The sequence below is a fragment of the Aotus nancymaae genome, unplaced genomic scaffold (assembly GCF_030222135.1).
Source record: "Aotus nancymaae isolate 86718 unplaced genomic scaffold, 86718_ANA_hifiasm-v0.15.2.pri h1tg000028l, whole genome shotgun sequence".
NCBI classification, from domain to species: domain Eukaryota; kingdom Metazoa; phylum Chordata; class Mammalia; order Primates; family Aotidae; genus Aotus; species Aotus nancymaae.
The window spans coordinates 36,439,038-36,458,253 of record NW_026988441.1 but is presented as its reverse complement, the minus strand read 5'-3'; the positions used below and the strand labels follow the sequence as shown (position 1 = coordinate 36,458,253).

General features: G+C 51.4%; 1 protein-coding gene across 1 annotated transcript in view; it reads right to left on the bottom strand.

The window, feature by feature from the left end:
* FBN3 (fibrillin 3) overlaps positions 1–19,216 on the bottom strand; it is an 88,374-nt gene that overhangs the window by 8,722 nt on the left and 60,436 nt on the right. Inside the window, exons 46-60 of the mRNA XM_064381962.1 lie at positions 18,817–18,936; positions 15,669–15,794; positions 14,609–14,761; positions 14,402–14,467; positions 14,053–14,178; positions 13,308–13,427; positions 13,073–13,195; positions 11,101–11,235; positions 10,271–10,396; positions 9,675–9,881; positions 7,661–7,786; positions 6,593–6,715; positions 6,225–6,341; positions 777–905; positions 567–686 (exon numbers count right to left, since the gene is read on the bottom strand). Coding sequence (XP_064238032.1) covers positions 567–686; positions 777–905; positions 6,225–6,341; positions 6,593–6,715; positions 7,661–7,786; positions 9,675–9,881; positions 10,271–10,396; positions 11,101–11,235; positions 13,073–13,195; positions 13,308–13,427; positions 14,053–14,178; positions 14,402–14,467; positions 14,609–14,761; positions 15,669–15,794; positions 18,817–18,936 — 1,917 coding nt within the window. The remainder of the gene's footprint in view (positions 1–566; positions 687–776; positions 906–6,224; positions 6,342–6,592; positions 6,716–7,660; positions 7,787–9,674; positions 9,882–10,270; positions 10,397–11,100; positions 11,236–13,072; positions 13,196–13,307; positions 13,428–14,052; positions 14,179–14,401; positions 14,468–14,608; positions 14,762–15,668; positions 15,795–18,816; positions 18,937–19,216) is intronic.

Here is a 19,216-nt window from a genome sequence, read left to right as displayed (position 1 = left end):
GAGGTCTCAGGAGATAGCAAGTGGGCCCGAAAATGGTAGAGGGTGAAAGCTGCACTGTAGGGGAGGAATGAAGAGAGTAGTGAAACAGGCTGCTAGGAGGTCATGGAGCAGCCAAAATATGGGGGAAGGTTGGGGGGCAGAAGGCTAGCCCCTCAAATGAAAGGCCTCTGCAACAACTATGGCAATGATATAGCGTGCACACCTCCACTGTCCCTTGCAGCATCTGTAGCAGACATCACTAATCACACTCGTGGCAGACATCACTAATCAATCACAGCCCTCTTTCCCTGTGATTACAGAATTGCAGACTTCAGGTCTCAGAATCTTTCTCAACTGAGTCCTCTAGGTCCCCATGCCCTAAGGAATGAACTCAGACACTTTTCCATGCTCATGCTGCTGCCCCTTGACTCCCCAGCAGTGGGGAACTCACTGCCTTCTAGGTTGGCCTGTTCAAACTTTAGATAATTGTACTTGTCACAACATCTTGCAAGGTGGTGGCTGTTAGTCGCCTGCTCTGAGCAGATTCTGGTGGGGGACCCGGCTTGTTCCCAGCCCCTTCCACTCACCCACACACTGGGCCCACTGGGAGTGCTGGGTGAAACCCTGGGGGCAGCTGCAGCGGTAGCCCCCCAGATGGTTCTGACAGCCGTGCTGGCAGCGGTGGGGCCCGTCACATTCATTCACATCTGAGACATAGAGAGGGAGAGAGGGTTCATGAGGCGGTTCTCAGGACCAGCACCCCCAAGCACTAGACCCCAGCCAAAGCTAGGCTGTACCTTCACAGCCATGGCCTGAGCTGTCCTGGGTGAAGCCTTGGTGGCATTCACAGCGGAAGCTGCCTGGGGTGTTGTGGCAGTGCCCGCGGGCACCACATGGGCCAGGCTGGGCTGAGCACTCGTCATTGTCTGCAGAGGAGAGAGATCAGGCAGGGTTGCCAGTTGGTTAAGGAACTTGTATCAGGTGACACAATGCCAGTCCCATCACTGTGTGGCTTCAGGCAAGTCGCTCACCCTCTCTGTGCCTGTTTCCCACTCTGTGAAATGAGATCTGTAACAGTTCCCAACTCACAGAGTAGAAGCCAATGTTTGAGATCCTGCACATAAAGGATCTCATCTCCACCGCCTCAAAGCTGTGTATCCTTGGGCAACTTACCCTCTCTGTGCCTCGATTTCCTCAGCTCTAACATGGAGATGATAATGTTTATCTCATTGCATTTTCGTGTATGTGTGAGAGAGAATTAGATTAACCTAATCATGTAAAGGGCTTTGGACAGTGCCCGGTAAAAGAGTAAAAGATTAACAAAACCTTTTTTCCTTCTCCCATGAAAAAAATGACATTGGGTTGCCTGGTAAGCTTTGTCCTCATGGAAACCTGACAATAGTATGAGGTCAGCCGGTGCCATGGACTGAATGTTTGTGTCTCTCCAAAATCCTATGTTGAAGTCCTAACCCCCAGTGGGATGGCATTTGAAGACGAGGTCTTTGGAGGTGATCAGGGTTAGATAACGTCATGAGGGTAGGGCTTTTATAATGGGAATAATGCCCTTACAAGAAGAGACACCAGAAAGCTTGGTCTGTCCAAGTGAGGACACAGCAAGAAGGCAGCTGTCTGCAAACCAAGAGGAAAGCCCTCACAGAACCAACCAGGCTGCCACATTGATCTTGAACTGCCCAGCCTCCAGCACTGAGGGAAAATCAATCCCTGTAGTTTAAGCTACCAGTGTATGGTGTGTGTGTGTGTGTGTGTGTGTGTGTGTGTGTGTGTGTGTGTAAGCTATTGTTTTAAATAGAGTAGTCTATAAACATCTTTCTGTGTCTTTAAATATTCTTGCTATTTTAGGGGGGTGGGTGCAGTGGCTCACGCCTGTAATCCCAGCATTTTGGGAGGCTGAGGCAGGTGGATCACCCGAGGTCAGGAGTTCGAGACCAGCCTGGACAACATGGTGAAACCCCATCTCTACTAAAAATACATAAAAATTTAGGCAGGTGTGATGGTACACGCCTGTAGTCCCAGCTACTTGGGAGGCTGAGGCAGGAGAATTGCTTGAACCTGGGAGGTAGATGTTGCAGTTAGCCAAGATGGTGTCACTACACTCCAGTCTGGGTGACTGATAGAGCGAGATTCCATTTTAAAATATATACATATATATTTTTAAAGATATGAATAAATATGTATATATACACACATGCACATATTTTTTTCTTACTATTCTTATTCACGTAATTTTAAATGGTCACCACATCTTCACTTGGTGTGGATTTGCTCTGCTTTATTTAACCAATTGTCAGTTTTCTTTTTTTTGTTTTGAGACAGAGTCTTGCTCTGTCACCCAGGCTGGAGTGCAGTGGCGCCAACTCAGCTCACTGCAACCTCCTCCTCCTGGGTTCAAGGGATTCTCCTGCCTCAGTCTCCTGAGTAACTGGGATTACAGGCATGTGCCACCACGCCCAGCTAATTTTTTTATTTTTATTTTTAGTAGAGACGGGGTTTCACCATGTTGGTCAGGCTAGTCTCAAACTCCTGACTTCATGATCCGCCTGTCTCAGATTCCAAGTGCTGGGATTATAGGCGTGAGCCACCATGCCTGGCCAGTTTTCTTATTTTTAGACAGGATTTCATTCTGTCTCCTGGGCTGGAGTGCAGTGGCATGATCTCAGCTCACTGCAACCTCCACCTCCTGGGCTCAGGTGATCCTCCCACCTGTCTCCCGGGTAGCTGGGACTACAGGTGCACAAGACCATGCCTGGCTATTTTTTGTATTTTTGGTGGGGACTACATTGTCCACTATGTTGCCCAGGCTGGTCTCAAACTCCTAGGTTCAAGGGATCCACCCACCTCAGCCTTCGAAAGTGCTGGGATTACAGGCTTGAGCTACCACCCCCAGCCCAACTGCCAAATAAAAGACACTAGGATTTTTCTAATTTTTCACCATTTTAAACAATATGAAGGCTAGGTAAATCTTTGTCTGTTTCTGTGATGATTTCCTTGGAATAAGCTTTTAAAAATGAAATGGTAGGCACAGAGGTCCATAGTTATAATTTTTTTTGTTGTTATTTGTAAGAAATGGGATCTTGCTCTGTCACTCAGGCTGAAGTGGAGTGGTATGATCATGGCTCACCGCAGCCTCCAACTCCTGGGCTCAAGTGACCCTCCTACCCCTCCCGACTAGTGGAGACCACAGGTGTGCGCCACCATGCCTGGCTAATTTTTAGAATTTTTTGTAGAGATGAGCTCTTGCTCTGTTGCCCAGGATAATCTCAAACTCCCGGGCTCAAGAGATCGTCCTGCCTCAGCCTCCCAAAGTGCTGGGATTACAGGTGTGAGCCACTTCACCCAGCCAAGTTTTTGGATTTGAATTTGCTAAATCCCACACTTGTAGTCTGTGTATTATGGCAGCCTGAGTTGACTCAAATGGCCAGATTGCCAGAGAGCATTGTTACGATGGTAGGAGCCCATGGCTGGTATATAGCATTTGAACTGGGATTTTGGGGAATGAACAATAAATTCCTGATGGAAAATCCTGCTTTGGCTTTCTTGGGTACAGAGATTCTTGACACTAGGCATATATCTATGGAGATGTAAAGTCTCTCTTGGGGCCGGGCACAGTGGCTCATGCCTGTAATCCCAGCACTTTGGGAGGCTAAGGCAGGCGGATAGCCTGAGGCTGGGAGTTCGAGACCAGCCTGGCCAACATGGTGAAACCTTGCCTCTACTAAAAATACAAAAATTAGCTGGATGTGGTGCTGCATGCCTGTATCCCAGCTACTCAGGAGGCTGGGGCGGGAGAATCGTTTGAACCCAGGAGGTGGAGGTTTCAGTGAGCTGAGATCGTGCCACTGCACTCCAGCCTGGGCGACAGAGTGAGACTCTGTCTCGAAAAACAAACAAAAAATGAATATCTCTTGGGAACAACTGACATGGGCACATGCAGCTTCTAAGTAGGAGTGGCTCCTGCAGTTGCCTGAGCTGTCACTTGAGGGGCTATGGAGAATAGCTCTAGATTCAGGCCAGAAAGAAATGTCTGACACAGCCTGGCGCTGTGGCTTACACCTGCAATCCCAGCACTTTGGAAGACCGAGTGGGCAGATTGCTTGAGCCCAGGAGTTTAAGACCAGCCTGAGCAACATGGCAAAATCCTGTCTCTACAAAAAATACAAAAATTAGCCAGGCATGGTGGCGCACACCTGTAGTCCTGGCTACTTGGGAGGTTGAGGCAGGGGGATTGCTTGAACCTGGGAGGTGAGATTGCAGTGAGCCGAGATTGTGCCACTGCACTCCAGCCTGGGCAACAGAACAAGACTCCATCTCAAAAATTAAAGAATGTCCAACAGCACCAGAAATTTCTTTCCCTTAAATCTAGCAAAGCAAACCAAGTGTCCGGTTGGCCTACTGTGATCATGTGAGTTTGATCTTCTATTAATAGTTTAGTCATCAGCAAACTAGAACACCTTGGGACAAAATCCAAGCCACTGTCTGTTGTACCAATAAAGTTTTATTGGCACACAGACATGGTCATTCATTTACATATCTTTTGGGCTTCTTTGATGCTATCTTGGCAGAGTTCAAACACTGTGACAGAGACCATATGAACTACAAAGCTGAAAATATTTACTCCTCTCAGCCCCTTTACAGAAAAAGTTTGTTGACTCTTGGTCAAGTTAAGCCTCACACCACCACCTGCCTGGCTGAGAATTTAAACTCTATTCTAGTGAGAGAAGAAGTCACGTGTGAGCATGCTACATGGATGGTACCCATGGGATGCATGTGCCTGGTCCATGTAGCTGCTCACACATCCAGTAAAAACTTTACTTTTTTTTTTTTTTAGACACAGAGTCTAGCTCTGTTGCCCAGTCTGGAGTGCAGTGGCGCGATCTTGGCTCACTGCAACCTCCACCTCCCAGGTTGAAGTGACTCTCCTGCCTCCATCTTCCGAGTAGCTGGGATTACAGGTGCCACCACCACGCTCTGCTAATTTTTACATTTTTAGTGGGGATGAGGTTTTGTCATGTTGGCCAGGCTGGTCTCAAACTCCTGACCTCAAGTGATCTGCCAGCCTCAGCCTCCCAAAGTGCTGGGATTACAGGTGTGAGCTACCGTACCCAGGCACAACATTCTGTTAATTTCTTGTTCTGTCTGCTTCTAGTCTGATTCTGTGCTAGAAGGAAAGTTCCATGATGGAGGAGCCCTGCCTCTCATATTTGTTGCTGTACCCCCAGGGTCTATAACAGGGCCCGACAAACCATTTCTGTTTCTGTAACAGGCTCTGCCGCAAGACTCTTCTCTGCCAATATAGTGCAAAAGCAGCTGCAGGGAATTGTAAGCAAGTGGGCTTGGCTGTGTGTCAATAAAACTTTATTAACAAAAGCAAGCAGGGGGCCAGGCTTGGCTGGCAGGCTGAAGTTTGCCACCGTTTGGTCTGGAGCACTGCCTGGTACACAGCAGTTGCTGAGTAGGTACTGTCTGGGTAGACTAGTGGGAGCATGAATGGGGCCACCCTTGGCTAGGCTCTGCCTTTGGGGAAGATTGGGTTCCCTGGGGGCCACAAGACACTAAGAAACAATGGTGGTAGCAGATGCTCTTGGGGATTTAGCTGTTGAACCGATTTCCTTTCGGGACTATGTGAGACCTGGGATTTCAGGAGCACTCTTGGGAGGCTCTGGAAGGCAGAGCCAGTAGGGACTTGTCAGGGGGAAGGGAAGATGTCATGAGCCAAGGCCAGAGAGTCACGCTTTTTCCAAAGGAAAAGAAGGAGGTTCTAGATGCCCCAGGAAGGAAGTGCTGAGAAAGCAATGATTTTGTTCTGATTGCCCCCATGTCCCCAATCTCTAGCACACGCCCAGTGCTTGATACTTCTTTTTTCAGATGGAGTTTCATTCTTGTTGCCCAGGCTGGAGTGCAGTGGCGTGATCTTGGCTCACTACAACCTCTGCCTCCCAGGTTCAAGCGATTCTCCTGCCTCAGCCTCCTGAGTAGCTAGGATTACACGTGCCCACCACCATGCCTGCCTAATTTTTTGTATTTTTACTAGAGACGGGGTTTCACCATGTTGGCCAAGCTGGTCTCCAACTCCTGACCTCAGATGATGCACCTGCCTTGGCCTCCCAAAATGCTGGGATTACAGGCATGAGCCACTTCACCTGGCCAACTTGATACCTTTTTGGTGAACAAAAGACCTAAGGCTGGGGTCGTGCACCAACTCCTGGTGACGGGGAAGGGTTACTCACCGAAGCAGGCCTGGTGGCGCTGGGTGAAGCCGGGGGGACAGTGGCAGGTAAAGGCGCCGATGGTGTTGACACAGAGGAACTGACAGTTGTGCTGCCGAGAGGTGCATTCGTCCAGGTCTGCAGCACAGATGGTCCAGCAGGCTCAGGTCAGGGCTCAGTGGGGGCTTGGGAGACTTCCCAGAGGCTGCCCTTGCAACCTCCAGGCAGAGGAGTGATAGGAGAAAGACCCCAGAGACAGTGCTTGACTCCATGCAGATGGGAAGGGGTGAGACTGCAGGACACATGTCTCGGGTATCCCTTTGGGGACAGGAGTGGGGCCCTAGAGTGCATGCAGCAGCAGGGGAGGGGGTGAGTTGAAAGGACATCACCTTTGCAGGTCCTGCCATCCTCCTCCAGCAGGTAACCTCGGGGACAGCTGCACAGGAAACTGCCCTTTGTGTTTTTGCAGAGGAAGGTACACGGCTTGGGGACCTGGCTGCACTCGTCCACATCTAGGGAAGGACAGCGGGGTGTGGTGGGGGCGGGGTTAGAGAGACATTCTCTGGGGATGTTCAGGAACTGGGGTTTCCACTCAGACCCCGACCATCCAGAATCTATGGACTTACATAGGAATTAGCATTTTTTCTGCAAAAAGCCAGATGGTAAATACATTTGGTTTTGTAGGCCACACCATCTCAGACACAACTACTCCATGTGGCCTTTGTAGCCACAAAGCAGCCATTGAGGGTAAACAGACAAACGTGCATGGCTGTATGCTAATAAAACTTTACTGACAAGAACAAATGGAGGGCCACACTCGGCCCTCGGGCTGGAGTTTGCCTCCCTCTAACTTAGATGTATACCTGCTACAAAATGTAATTGAAGAATCTCAGGATGTGCAAAATAAAAGGAAGAAATAACAGCAGGAAAGTGGCCCAAATGGGATAGGGTGGGAGAAGGAAAGGATGTTTCCTTCCTTCCTTCCTTTTTCTTTCTTTTTATTTCTTTTCTTTTCTTTTTCATTTTTTAAGAGACAAGGTCTCACTCTGTCACCCAGGCTGGACTGCAGTGGCACAATCATAGCTCACTGCAGCCTCGGACTCCTGAGCTCAAGCAGCCTCCCCAGTTGCTGGGACTATAGGCACATGTGGGGCTACAGGCCACCACTCCTGTCAAATTTTCTTTTGAAATTTTTTGTAGTCATGCGGTCTTGCTATATTGCCCAGGCTGGTCTGGAACTTCTGGCCTCAATCCTCCCACCTCCACCTCCCAAAATACTGGGATTACAGTAGCGAACCATCACACCTGGCCCTCAGTTGTCTGTACGGTTCAGGCACCACTTTGTAAATGAAAACCTAACATTGCAAACTGGAAAATCTCAGGGAATTTGGGGTCAGGGGCTGCGCAGAAGGTGGCGGGGCTGGGCCAAGTGTGCAGGTGCAGAGGGCTGGGCTCACCCAGGCAGGTGGTGGTAGTAGCATCTGGCGTGTACCCGGCCTGACAGTGGCAGTGGAAGGAGCCGAGACTGTTGATGCACTCCCCATGGGCACACAGGTGAGCGAGCATGCGGCACTCATCTACATCTGGGGAAAAGCAGGGTGCAGATGGGGTTGGCTGGCCGCCGAGACCCATTGAGGTGTGTTTCCTTCTCTCTGCTTGGCAGCCCTCTTCTCGGAGGCAAGTCCAGCCTCCTTTCCACACCTGCCACTGCACCCCAGCCCACGTGGACCCCATCCTCAGGCTGTGGATGACACCTACCCACCCCTCACCCCCAACCTGCTCCACCCCCACACTCTCCACCAGCCTCGATAGTGACACCTCCTCAGTGTGCCAACATGCACAACAGAGATACATGGGCGTGGTGGCTCACACCTGTAATCCCAGCACCTTGGGAGGCCGAGAGTGAGGCAGGCGGATCACAAGGTCAGGAGTTCAAAACCAGCCTGACCAACGTGGCGAAACCCCGTCTCTACTAAAAATGCAAAAATTAGCTGCATGTAGTGGTGGGCGCCTGTAATCCCAGCTACTCAGGAGGCTGAGAATTGCTTTAACCTGGGAGTCAGAGGTTGCAGTGAGCTGAGATTATGCCACTGTACTCTAGCCTGGGTGACAGACTCCATCTCAAAAAAAAAAAAAAAAAAAGAGAAATTATGTAGATTATGAGGTCAGGAGTTCAAGAGCAGCCTGGCCAACATGGGGAAATCCCATCTCTACTAAAAATACAAAAATTAGCCAGGCGTGGTGGTGGGCGCTGTAGTCCTAGCTACTCGGAAGGCTGAGGCAGGAGAATCACTTGAACCCGGGAGGCGGAGGTTGCAGTGAACTGAGATTGTGTCACTGCACTCCAGCCTGAGTGACAAGAGCAAGACTCTGTCCTCCCCAAAAAAACACACACACATACGCAAACAGAGACACAGTGCATGCAACATGACACACCAGCCACACACCTAGATGATCCTGCAGAAACACAAAAACACACACTCACACTGAGGGACTCCCAGGTCTCCCCCGAGACACACCCTCGAAAAGCCATTTCCTCCCCAGTCCTATTGATGTCACTTCTGGTCACATAGATAACCCATCTCACTCTCAGTGACACACTCAATGAGACACGCTGATGGCCTCACACTTGCTCACACACGCACACACTCACATACCTGCCCTTGTACACTCACCCGAGCCCAGAACACACAGGCTGGCTGGCTTCCTCTCACTGCCTTCTAGTTCACAGATGAACACGGTGTGTTCTTCTCGCCCAGCTGACACAGACACACACCGGCTCCCCTGCAGCTGGAATGAGCTCTCACACACAAAGAACACACACTGGGCCGGGCGCAGTGGCTCACGCCTGTAATCCCAGCATTTTGGGAGGCTGAGGTGGGCGGATCATTTGAGGCCAGGAGTTCGAGACCAGCCTGGCCAACATGGCAAAACCCCATCTTTACTGGCTGTGGGACGGCCAGCCTCTCCCATGGCCCCAAAGGGCAACTTTGGGTCTGTCTAGGCCCTCTTGCTTTTTATTTTTATTGTTTTTGGAGATGGGGTTTTGCTCTGTTGCCCGGGCTGGAGTGCAGTGGCACCATCCTCACTCATTGCAGCTTCAAATTCCTGGGCTCAAGCGATCCTCCTGCTTCAGCCTCCCAAAGTGCTGGGATGACAGGTATGTCACTGGGAGGCAGAGGTTGCAGTGAGCTGAGATTGCACTGCTGCACTCCAGCCTGGGTGACAAAGTGAGTGTCTCAAAACACACACACACACACACACAGGCTCACACACCTGCTCCCTCAACCCCCCGAGTTCTTGCACACATACAAGGCACCTACTGGTTCTCATATCTGCTAGCACAAAGACACACACACACACACACAGAGTGATTCACACATTCTAGCACCTGCTGGAGTACAGACACATGACTTTGAGCAAACTCCCCCGCTCCCTGCCTCCCTGGGTCCTGAGGGCATGGGCACCCACCTCGGCCCTCGGTGGTGTAGCCTGAGCCGTGGGGACACAGCTTCCTGTAGGTGGAGGTGCTGGGCAGGGGACAGAGCTCGCAGTGGGGCCCCCAGGCCCGGCCGCCCCCACAGCAGCACTCAGCCCTGGTGACAGCCTCACTCCCGCTGGACAGAGCCTGGCATGTGGCTTGCAGCGCCTCGGTGAAGCAGGGCCCCTGCCGGATGTCTGCGGAGAACAAAAGGAAGGCCAAGGGTCACTCCAGGAGGCTGGCTTGGGGGCAAAGACTGAACTTGCTTTGGGGCAAGCTGTATTTTGGGGATGTTGGGAATTGGGGTATCCAGGAGGGAGTTGGATACACAGGACAGATGGCGCTAGTGGGTCACGCGCTGGGGTTAGCTCCCAGGAAGTGGGAGATCTGGGGAAGGTGGGTTCCAGGGTGTGGCGTGGTTCCAGTGAGGTTGGAGGAAGCGTGGAGGAGGCAACTGCTCCGGGGGTTGCCCCTCAGTGCCCCAGAACCCGTCCCTGCCTTGGGGAGCTCCCAGGCAGTGGGAGCAACAGGCAGTGGTGCCCGAAGTGGGTGGCTGCATCCACTGTACGTGCCTGGCCACACTCACCATGGCACTCGGTAAGGGCGTGGCTGGGCCGGAAGCCCTCATCACAGTCGCACCGGAAGCTGCCCACGGTGTTGACACAGCGGCCACCGACACACAGGTCAGGCTGAGCGCGGCATTCATCGTCATCTGAGAGGGCAGGGAAGAGGCAGGCCGGGGGGAGGAGGAGGGGAGGCCACAGGCAGCCAGCCTCTCCCACGGCCCCAAAGGGCCCCTTTGGGTCTGCCAAAGCCCTCTTGCTTATTTTTATTTTTACTTTATTTAATTAATTTATTTTTATTTTTATCATTATTATTTTTTTGAGACAGAGTCTTGCTCTGTCATCCAGGCTGGAGTGCAATGGCGCGATCTCAGCTCACTGCAACCTCCACCTCCTGGGTTCAAGCAATTCTCCTGCCTCAGCCTCCCAAGTAGCTGGGAACACAGGTGCCCACCACCAAGCCCAGCTAATTTTTTTTTTTTTGTATTTTTAGTAGAGATGGGGTTTTGCCATGTTGGCCAGCCTGGTCTTAAACTCCTCACCTCAGGTGATCCACCCGCCTTGGCCTCCCAAAGTGCTGGGATTACAGGCATGAGCCACCGTGTCCGGCCCTATTTTTATTTTTGTTGTTTTTGGAGATGGGGTCTCACTCCGCCAGCCAGGTTGGAGTGCAGCAACACTGTCCTAGCTCATTGCAGCCTCAAATTCCTGGGCTCAAGCCATCCTCCTGCCTCAGCCTCCCAAAGTGCTGGAATGACAGTATAAGTCACCGTGCCCGGTCTGACCCTATTGCTCTAACCTCTCCCTTCCATGAGGGGTTCCCTGCACCCCTGAAGCTCCAGTGCCCCCATACCTGTGCAGCCCTCCCCGGAGCTGGGCAGGCGCCGCATGCCTGCGGGACAGACGCACGTGAAGGTACCGATGAGATTCTTGCACTCCATGCCCCGGGCGCGGCAGTCCTGCTGACCATCTACACACTCGTCCACATCTTTGGATGACCAGAGACAGATAGATGGTCAGCCAAGGCCAGGCACCCGATGGCTGTGGGGACCTGGATTCCACCCTACTCCAGCCCCGGTGGGACCTGAGTGAGTTCCCTGCAGGCCCTCCCAAGGGTCTGTCCCTCCTAGAAAGGAAGCCCCCAGCTCCTGCCCAGCCCCAGCCTCCAAGAAGCTGAAGGAATCAGGAACTGCCCCCCAAAGCTTGCATCCCCTGCTCACTTCAGGGTCTGTGAGTCTGCTCATGGGCCCTGGAACAATGACCCTGTAACAGACCCAGAGACAGAGTCTCAGAACAGGGTCTGCCACCCTTGACACATGGACATTTGGGATAGGAAAGTTCTTTGTGGTGGGTGGCTGTTTTATGTGCATTGCAGGATTTTTTTTTTTTTTTTGAGATGGAGTTTCTCTCTTGCTGCCCAGGCTGGAGTGCAATGGCATGATCTCAGCTCACTGCAACCTCCACCTCCTGGGTTCAAGCGATTCGCCTATCTCAACCTCCCGAGTAGCTGGGATTACAGGCATGCGCCACCATGACCGGCTAATTGGTTTCTCCACTTTGGTCAAGCTGATCTCAGATTATAGGCATGAGCCACCTCGCTCAGCCTTTTTTCTTTCTTTCTTTCTTTCTTTTTTTTTTTTTTTGAGACAGATTTTGCTCTTGTTGCCCAGGCTGGAGTGCAATGGCATGATCTCAGCTCACTGCAACCTCTGCCTCCCAGGTTCAAGTGATTCTCCTGTCTCTCAGACTCCCAAGTAGCTGAGATTACAGACGTGTGCCATGATGCCCAGCTAATTTTGTATTATTTATTTATTTATTTTGAGACTGTTTCACTTTTGTTCCCCAGGCTGGAGTGCAGTGGCATAATCTTGGCTCACTGCAACCTTTGCCTCCCAGGTTCAAGTGATTCTCCTGCCTCAGCCTCTCAAGTAGCTGGGATTACAGGTGCCTGCCACCATGCCCAGCGAATTCTTTTGTATTTTTAGTAGAGACAGGGTTTCACCATGTTGGTGAAACTGGTCTCGAACTCTTAACATCCAAGTGATCCACCTGCCTCGGCCTCCCAAAGTGTTGAGATTTCAGGTGTGAGCCATTGCACCCAACCACACTGAATGATACTTAGTACTATCCCTGGCTACTCAATGCCAGGAACCTCACTCCCTGCTGTGACAATAAAAACATCTCAGGCACGGCTGCATTATCCCCCAGGAGGCACTGATTGGCTGTTCCTGCCATTCTACCCACTCAGGGCAGGTCTAGCCCTTCCTGTCCTGTTAGACTCTGGATCCAGGGAGATGTGCCCTCCCCCTCGTCCTTTTTTTTTTTTTTTTTTAGAGTCAAAGTTTCCCTCTGTTGCCCAGGCTGCAGTACAGTGGGGCAATCATAGCTCACTGCAGCCTCAAACTCCTGGGCTTAAGCAATCCTCCCACCTCAGCCTCCAGAGTAGCTGGAACTACAGGCACATGTCACCACGCCCAGCTAATGTTTAAATTTTTTGTAGAGAGGAGGTCTTTCTATGTTGTCCAGGCTGTTCTCAAACTCCTGGGCTCAAGTGATCCTCCTGCCTTGGCCTCCCAAAGTGCTAGGTTTACGAGTGTGAGACACCATGCCCGACCTCTTCACTCACTTTGCCTCCTTGATTGCTCACTCCCCAGCTCAGGGACGAGGGCTCTTATTCCTCTGTTTGGGGGACAGGAAGTGGAAGAGCTGAGCTCACACCTAGATGTGCTGGACTCCAGGGTCCAGGATGTTACTGACATCCAGTGGGGGGGGGCTTCGGGATCAAGGGATAGGGAGCCCCAGGACCCTGCCTGTGTGGTACCTACCTCGACACGTGGCCCCGTCCTCCCGCAGGGTGTAGCCGGCTGGGCAGGTGCACAAGTAGGAGCCCTTGGTATTGTGACAGCGGAAGGCACAGAGCAGCGGGTTCAGGGAGCACTCATCAATATCTGGGGAGGCCGGTGAAAGTGCCAGCTGGGTGGGGGCTGCTGGCGGGACCCCCACTCCCTCCCCCAGGCATCTCTGTCACATGGCCCAGGTGCTGGGCAGGCAGAGTTGTACCCTCGCAGGTCATGATGGGGCCAGGCTCAAAGCCGTCTGCACAGGCACATTCGAAGCCTCCGATGATGTTGGTGCATGTGCCTTGCCCACAGGGGTGGTCGACGGAGCACTCGTCTGTGTCTGGGTGGATGTAAGGGAGTGGTTAGTGCCTTCAGAGGGTCCCCCAACCTCAGTAGCATCCCATCTGCCTGCCTGTTGACCACCACAGATCAGATGGGGCCAGATTAATGCACCTCTAGTCTGGCTATGGGGCAGGCAAGTGGTAAGTGTTCAGTGAATGAATGAGTGAGGTGTGAATGAATGAGGAAGTGAGTGCATGAACAAGTGAAGGAATGAGTGAACAAAGGAGTGAGTGAGTGAGTGAATTAGTAAGTGAATGAGTGAGGGGGGAATGAGTGAGGAAGCAAATGAGTGAATGAGTGAATAAGTAAATGAATAAGGGAGTAAATGAATGAGCCAGTGAATGAATGAGGTGTGAATGAAGGAGTGAATGAACAAGTGAAGGAATGTGTGAGCAAAGGAGCGAATAAGTGAGTGAATTAGTCAGAGAATGAGTGAGGGAGATAATGAGTGAGGGAGCAAATGAGTGAATAAGTGAGTGAATGAATGATCCAATAAATGAATGAGTGAGGTGTGAAAGAATGAGGATCTCGCCCACTGCCTGGGAGTGTCTTCCCTGCCCTGCTCTGCTCCTTCGTGTCCTGCGAGGGGCCTGGGAGGGGCTGGGGCAGGGCAGGCCACTCACCCACACAGCTGATACCGGTGAGGTCCAGGCTGTAGCCAAAGGGACACTCACAGCGGAAGGATCCATCGGTGTTGACACAGATGCCATTAGTGCAGATGCCAGGGTTCTCCGCACACTCGTTCACGTCTGCGGGCGGCAGGCATTGCAGACATGGTTCCTGTCACCAGGCAACCCCTAGAGCCCTGACCACACTCAAGGTCCCAAGGGACAAGAGTCCACACCCCAGGCTGGCAGGGTCCAGGGCAGCCCGTGGGTCTCAGGGGGAACCTGAGACTCAGAGACCCAGGCATTGCAGAGATGGAACTGGGTGGCTCAGAAGGGGCTCTTAGCACGTGGGTGAGAGGCTCACCTTCTCGGGAGTCATCCAGGCCCGGGACTGCCCCGTGGCCAAAGGGGCAGAGTTCCTGAAAGGCAGCTGGATGGAGATGGGGAGGGGAGTCAGAATCAGGGGCCAGGTTCAGCCCCTGGGTGTGTGCAGGGAAGGGTGAGGGAAGAATGGGAGAGGAAGGAGAGAGCGCGTCATGACAGGGGAACCTGGACAGGGGTGGACACTCACCACTGCCCTCCTGGGGACACAGCTCGCAGGGGTCTCCCCAGCTCTCCCCAGGCCTCTTACTGCAGCAGCACCGCGTCTTGGTGGTGTTGAAAGCTTTGGGCACCGAGCACTTTCCGGCCTCAAAACGAGTGAAGCAGAAACTCTGCCGTGTGTCTGTGGGGCGGGGGCTCCATTACCCTGATTGAGGGCCATAGGCAGTGCCCACCTGCCTCTCTGACCTCCTGTACCCCAGTCCTGGTGAATGGGCCGTGCTGATCTTGCCAGTGGCCAATCAGAACATGCCACAACCCTGGTGATTGGTTTGAGGATGGATATGTGACCTACTCTGTGCCAATGAGGATCTGCACTGGGGCTTTGGGGGGGCAGGTGGAATACCATCCCACTTCATTGCTTTGGGGTGTTCCTGTGCCAGGAAGAAAAATCAAACTCGGTGGTTACTCTTGAATCAAAAATCCCTTCCTGGAGAGGCCAAATGACTGATTCCAGAAAGCCAGAGGATCTTGGAATTCAGACCCCAAGCCCCCAATCCTTAGCTCTGGACTCCATCCATCCATCTGACAAGTCCTCACCAGCAGGCTGGGGCCCCAGCCCTCCAGAATAGCAAATATTGCTTGAGGTGAACTGCAGGCTCTGCTTTCACCCTTATTGCCCATGACCAGTGAGAGAACAGGCTGGCTCAAGCTGGGTGAGGTTAGCCCACAGTAGACAAGGCTGGCCCAGCTGAAATGGAGCCAGCCTAGAGTAGTCTAGGCTAGCTCAAACTGGACAAAACCAGTTCATGGAAGAAGACTGTGGCCAATACAGGAAAACCTAAACGAAGCACACCCAGGCTAGCTCAGAATGGACGAGGTTGACCCTCCATAGATGTGACCTCTATAGCCAAGAGGTTGCTGGCACTAGGATAACCCTGCTAATGCAGAGGGACACCTCTGCCTGGCCAGAGCTCCCAGAGGGTCATACAAGAAACCACAACCCTCTTTTCTGGATGATCTGACTCTTCCCCTCCCAACTTCCCAACTTCTTTCCTAAGCCCTGTGTGCTTCCTGGATTGTGGACTCACCAAAGCAACGGTGCCCGTTGTCAGAGAGGACAAAACCAGGTGGGCAGAGGCACTGGAAGCTCCCAGGACTGTTGGTACAGGTACCAAAGAGGCAGAGGTTGGGCTCCTCTGAGCACTCGTCAATGTCTGGAGGGGCAGGGACATGAGCTGGATGGGGTGGAAGTAGGACCTCCACCAGTGGGGAGAGGACTCGTGGTAAGTAAAAAAGTTCCTTTTTAAAGTTTCCTTTCTTGTTAAAGAATAAATCATAAGTGTGCTAATAACTCTTTGTTAAGCGCTATGCTACATAGCTGTTAAACATGCCATGCTTACAGGCACGTAGTACATTCTACGTCCTTGTACTTTAACCAAAATATCTGTGCTGGACATGCTTACAGGCATGTCTCAGCTCTCCATTGCTTTTATCTTTTTAAAAAGCTTCAAGTTATTAGCTAATTGGGTTTTAGTTTAGATTGTGAGGTCTGGCTCCAGCCAACGGAGATCAGACGTGGCAGTAAGGACGACCCCAAATGCATAAGGGATAAATATGTTCGCTTTTCCTTTGTTCATTGTACTCTCATGGCAAGATGGCTAGCGACAGTACCCTTCCTGCAGTCCGGGAAGTAAAAATTGCTTTGCTGAGAGATCCATTGTCTTAGTGCTAATTTTTCTTTGCAGCATCGAGCGTCTGTTTCCAACAACTCAGCTGTGAAGAGGGGCAGATGGAGTGCAGGTCCAGCCACGGGCTGCAGCAGGGCTGGGGTCCTGAGAGCTCAGTATAAGCTTCAGCATGAGGTGGGCATTGTGTGTGTGTGTAGGTCCTTCTTGGAAAGTATCTCCAGAGTCAAGGTCATGGTTAGGAATAGTTCATGATTAGAGACTAAAATTGTACATAGTACAACCACTGTGGAAAACAGTGTGGAGATTCCTTAAAGAACTAAAAGTAGAACTACCATTCAATCCAGCAATCCTACTACTAGGTATCTACCCAGAGGAAAATAAGTCATTATATGAAAAAGACACATGCACACGCATGTTTATAGCAACACAATTCACAATAGCAAAAATATGGAGCCATCATGTTTATAAGTGCTCATCAACCAACGAGTAGATAAAGAAAATGTGGTATGTATACACCATGGAATACTACTCAGTCATAAAGTGGAATGCAATAGGCCGGGTGCAGCGGCTTATGCTTGTAATCCCAGCACTTTGGGAGGCCAAGGCTGGACAATCACTTGACTGATTCCGGAAAGCCAGAGGATGGAGGTCAGGAGTTCAAGAGGTCAGGAGTTCAAGTTCTTGAACTCCTGACCGCAAGTGATCATGTAGCTGGCCAAGTGATCATGTAGTTGGTCAACATAGTGAAGCCCCGTCTTTACTGAAAGCACAAAAATTAGCCGGGCATTGTGGTGGCACGCGCCTGTAATGCCAGCTACCAGGAGGATGAGGCAGGAGAATTCCTTGAACCCAGGAGGTGGAGGTTCCAGTAAGCTGAGATTGTGCCACTGCACTCCAGCCTGGGTGACAGAGTGAGACTCCATTTCAAAAAAAAAAAAGGAATAAAATAATGTCCTTTGCAGCAACTTGGATGGAGCTAGAGGCCATCATTCTAAGTGAAGTAACTCAGGAATGGAAAACCAAATAGCATATGTTCTCACTTACAAGTGGTAGCTAAGCTATGAGGATGCAAGGGCATAATAATGGTATAAAGGACTTTGGGGACTCCCAGGGAAGGATACGAGGTGGGTGAGGGATAACAGACTACATACTGGGGTACAGTGTGTATACTACTCGGGTGATGGGTGCACCAAAATCTCAGAACTCACCACTTAAGAACTTATCCATGTAACCAAAAACCACCTGTTTTCCCATAACTATTGAAATTAAAATAAGAAAAAATAGAAAAAAAATTAAATCTTAAAAAAAAAATTGCACAAAGCTAACTGAGATTGACATATTTAGCCTACACTGGGTGGGGTTAGCTCATGTTGTACTAAGCTAGCCCAAATAGAATAGATCAGAATAGACCGGGTACAGTGGCTCACGCCTGTAATCCCAGTAGTTTGGGGGGCCGAGATGGGAGGATCGCTTGAGGTCAGGAGTTTGAGACCAGCCTGACCAACATGCTGAAACCCTGTCTCTACTAAAAATACAAAAATTAGCCAGGTGTGGTGATGAGTGCCTGTAATTCCAGCTACTTGGGAGCCTGAGGCAGGAGAATCTCTTGAATCTACTAGGTGGAGGTTGCAGTGAGCTGAGAGTGAGACACCATCTCAAAAAAAAAAAAAAAAAGGGCCGGGCACGGTGGCTCACGCCTGTAATCCCAGCACTTTGGGAGGCCGAGGCAGGTGGATCACGAGGTCAAGAGATCGAGACCATCCTGGTCAACATGGTGCAACCCCGTCTCTACCTAAAAATACAAAAAATTAGCTGGGCATGGTGGCGCGTGCCTGTAATCCCAGCTACTCAGGAGGCTGAGGCAGGAGAATTGCCTGAACCCAGGAGGTGGAGGTTGCGGTGAGCTGAGATCGCGCCATTGCACTCTAGCCTGGGTAACAAGAGCGAAACTCCATTTAAAAAAAAAAAGAATACATCAGAGGAGGCCAGGCCAGACTGGTCCAGGTTAGCTCAGATTAAACAAGCCTAGCCCAGATGGAAGCCCGAATCAGAGGTGGTCAGGCCAGACTGGTCCAGGTTAGACCACAGTGAACAAGGTAGCTCATCTGCTCAGCCCAGGATGGTTCAGTTAGCCCACACTCTCTGAGGCTAGCCCAAGTGGATAAATGAACCAAAGAAGATCAGGCCAGGCTGCATGAAATCATCTCTATGGGTGATTACACCATTGAAGCTTGGGCCAGACTGGTCCTTCATCACCAGTTAGCAAGTGAGGAGCTCTACATTTGGATGCACTGAGAAACGGTGAGACCCCACATTCATGTTCATTTCACAGGATTCACGAGGAAGCCTGTGGGCACCAGAGACAAAGTCCTGAGTTGGGAGTCCAGAAACAATCAGAAGGACAATAGTAGTTTAGGAAGCTGTGTTTGGTGCTGCGTTAAGTACATCTCCACCTTCATCACAACCCTAGCTGGTATTCTCATTTTACAGATGGAGAACCAGAGGCACTCCCTGGCCCCAGAACTGGGAGTTGGGGCTGGACACCCACCTACGCAGTGGTCACTCAGCACCTGGAAGCCAGGGGGACAGATGCAGCGGAAGGAGCCCTCAAGGTTCTGGCAAGTGCCTGGTAGGCAGTTTCCTGCAAGGCTGAGGCACTCGTTGGTGTCTGTGAAAAGGAGAAAGAAGGGTCCTTGTGCCAGCCAGGATGCAGGGGGCTCACCTGGGACTGGGATCAACACCTGCAATCACTGCATGATGGCCGAGGGCCTCAAGACAAGTCCTCCCAGTGGCAGTTCTGGCTCCAGGGCAAGGGCTGAGACTCAGGAACACAGGGACACCTGAGGAAGGATTATCTGACCCTCACGGGGTTATAAGTAGGGCCAGATGGTGTCTAGCAGGAAGAGGTAGCAAGATTCCTAATCTGGCACCACCAGTGGATTCCTTCC